The sequence below is a fragment of the Terrapene carolina genome, unplaced genomic scaffold (genome assembly GCF_002925995.2).
Source record: "Terrapene carolina triunguis isolate 2854851 unplaced genomic scaffold, T_m_triunguis-2.0 Scaffold4005, whole genome shotgun sequence".
Lineage (NCBI taxonomy): Eukaryota > Metazoa > Chordata > Testudines > Emydidae > Terrapene > Terrapene triunguis.
Genome location: NW_020668356.1, coordinates 1 through 1,362, shown reverse-complemented (window position 1 = coordinate 1,362; position 1,362 = coordinate 1). Strand labels below are relative to the sequence as shown.

The following is a 1,362-nucleotide window of genomic DNA, read 5'->3' as shown; positions in this document are numbered from 1 at the left end:
CAAAAATGGACCGTGGATCCTTCCTCAGCGCCAGCTGCTGTGCAGAACGGCAGGTGCAGTGCCACTGAGCAGCCACCTTTCCCATATTAATCACTGTCCATCTGATTACATTCTTGCTTTCCCCAGGGTGCAGGGTAGGAATGTACAAAGGCTGTCTTCGCCCTGGTGGTCACTGCGGGAAAGGGAGCTACAGTGGGAAATGACTATGACCCCTGTTAACTCACATCCTGGGAGGAGAGTGGAGCTGGCCCCACTTGTGTGGGTGAGAAGGCAACGTTCAACCATAGAAATGAATGGTATGTCCCTGCCCACAAGTGGCTTTCCGGAGGGGAAGGAAGGAAGGCCCAGTAAGTAGGGCATTCATAATACTGCTTTGCCACACATCTCTCGGGCAAATCGCTCAGGCCCAGATTTTTAAAGGTATTTAGGCACCTAACTCCCATTGATTTCTGGAGGAGATGGGAGTGAGGGGCCAGTGACAAGGCCAGGCTCTGCCCCAGGGCACAAGCCTCTACCTGCTCCCCCATGGAGGCCCCCTTTCAGTGGGAGTTATGTATTAGAATTAATGCCAGTCAACATGGGTTTATGGAAAATAAATCCTGTCCAACTAACTGGTTCTCATGTGGCCAGCCCTAAGGGAGCGCCGTGAGGGGTGATGGTACTCTGTAGCATGGGATCGCAACCTGGGGGCTGCAAACGGCTATCAGCTACCTCATCTTTCTTCATGGCTAGTTGGGACTGAGGGTCCTCGCCTCCGTGCCGTCGTGTGACGTAGTAGGCCTTGCGCCGTGCGGGAACTAATATCCCGGCATCCTTTGCGCCACCCTTTCTCTTTTTTTTTTTTGGCCCCAAGATGTCCAAGCGAGGACGTGGTGGTTCGTCCGGTGCGAAATTCCGTATTTCCCTCGGTCTCCCCGTGGGAGCTGTGATTAACTGTGCAGATAACACAGGTGCCAAGAACCTGTACATCATCTCTGTGAAGGGGATTAAGGGGCGCCTGAACAGGCTGCCAGCTGCTGGTGTAGGCGACATGGTCATGGCTACTGTCAAGAAGGGCAAACCCGAGCTCAGGAAGAAGGTGCACCCGGCAGTGGTAATTCGGCAGCGGAAATCGTACCGGAGAAAAGACGGGGTGTTCCTCTATTTTGAAGACAACGCGGGAGTGATAGTAAATAACAAAGGGGAAATGAAAGGCTCAGCAATCACAGGCCCCGTGGCTAAGGAATGCGCAGATCTGTGGCCCAGGATAGCTTCCAATGCTGGCAGCATCGCATAAACCTGCTCCATCCTCGTTGTAAAGATAAAATAAAAGTGGTTGCACCAAAAAAAAAAAAAAAAAAAAAAAAAAAAAAAAAAAAAAAA

The 1,362-nt window shown here is 51.5% G+C and overlaps 1 protein-coding gene across 1 annotated transcript; it reads left to right on the top strand.

The window, feature by feature from the left end:
• The first annotated feature begins 821 nt into the window (after positions 1-821).
• Positions 822-1,324, top strand: LOC113408266 (60S ribosomal protein L23). The gene has a single exon (XM_026661436.2). The coding sequence runs from the start codon at positions 854-856 to the stop codon at positions 1,274-1,276; it is 423 nt and encodes a 140-aa protein (XP_026517221.1). The 5' UTR covers positions 822-853; the 3' UTR covers positions 1,277-1,324.
• Positions 1,325-1,362: the final 38 nt, after the last annotated feature.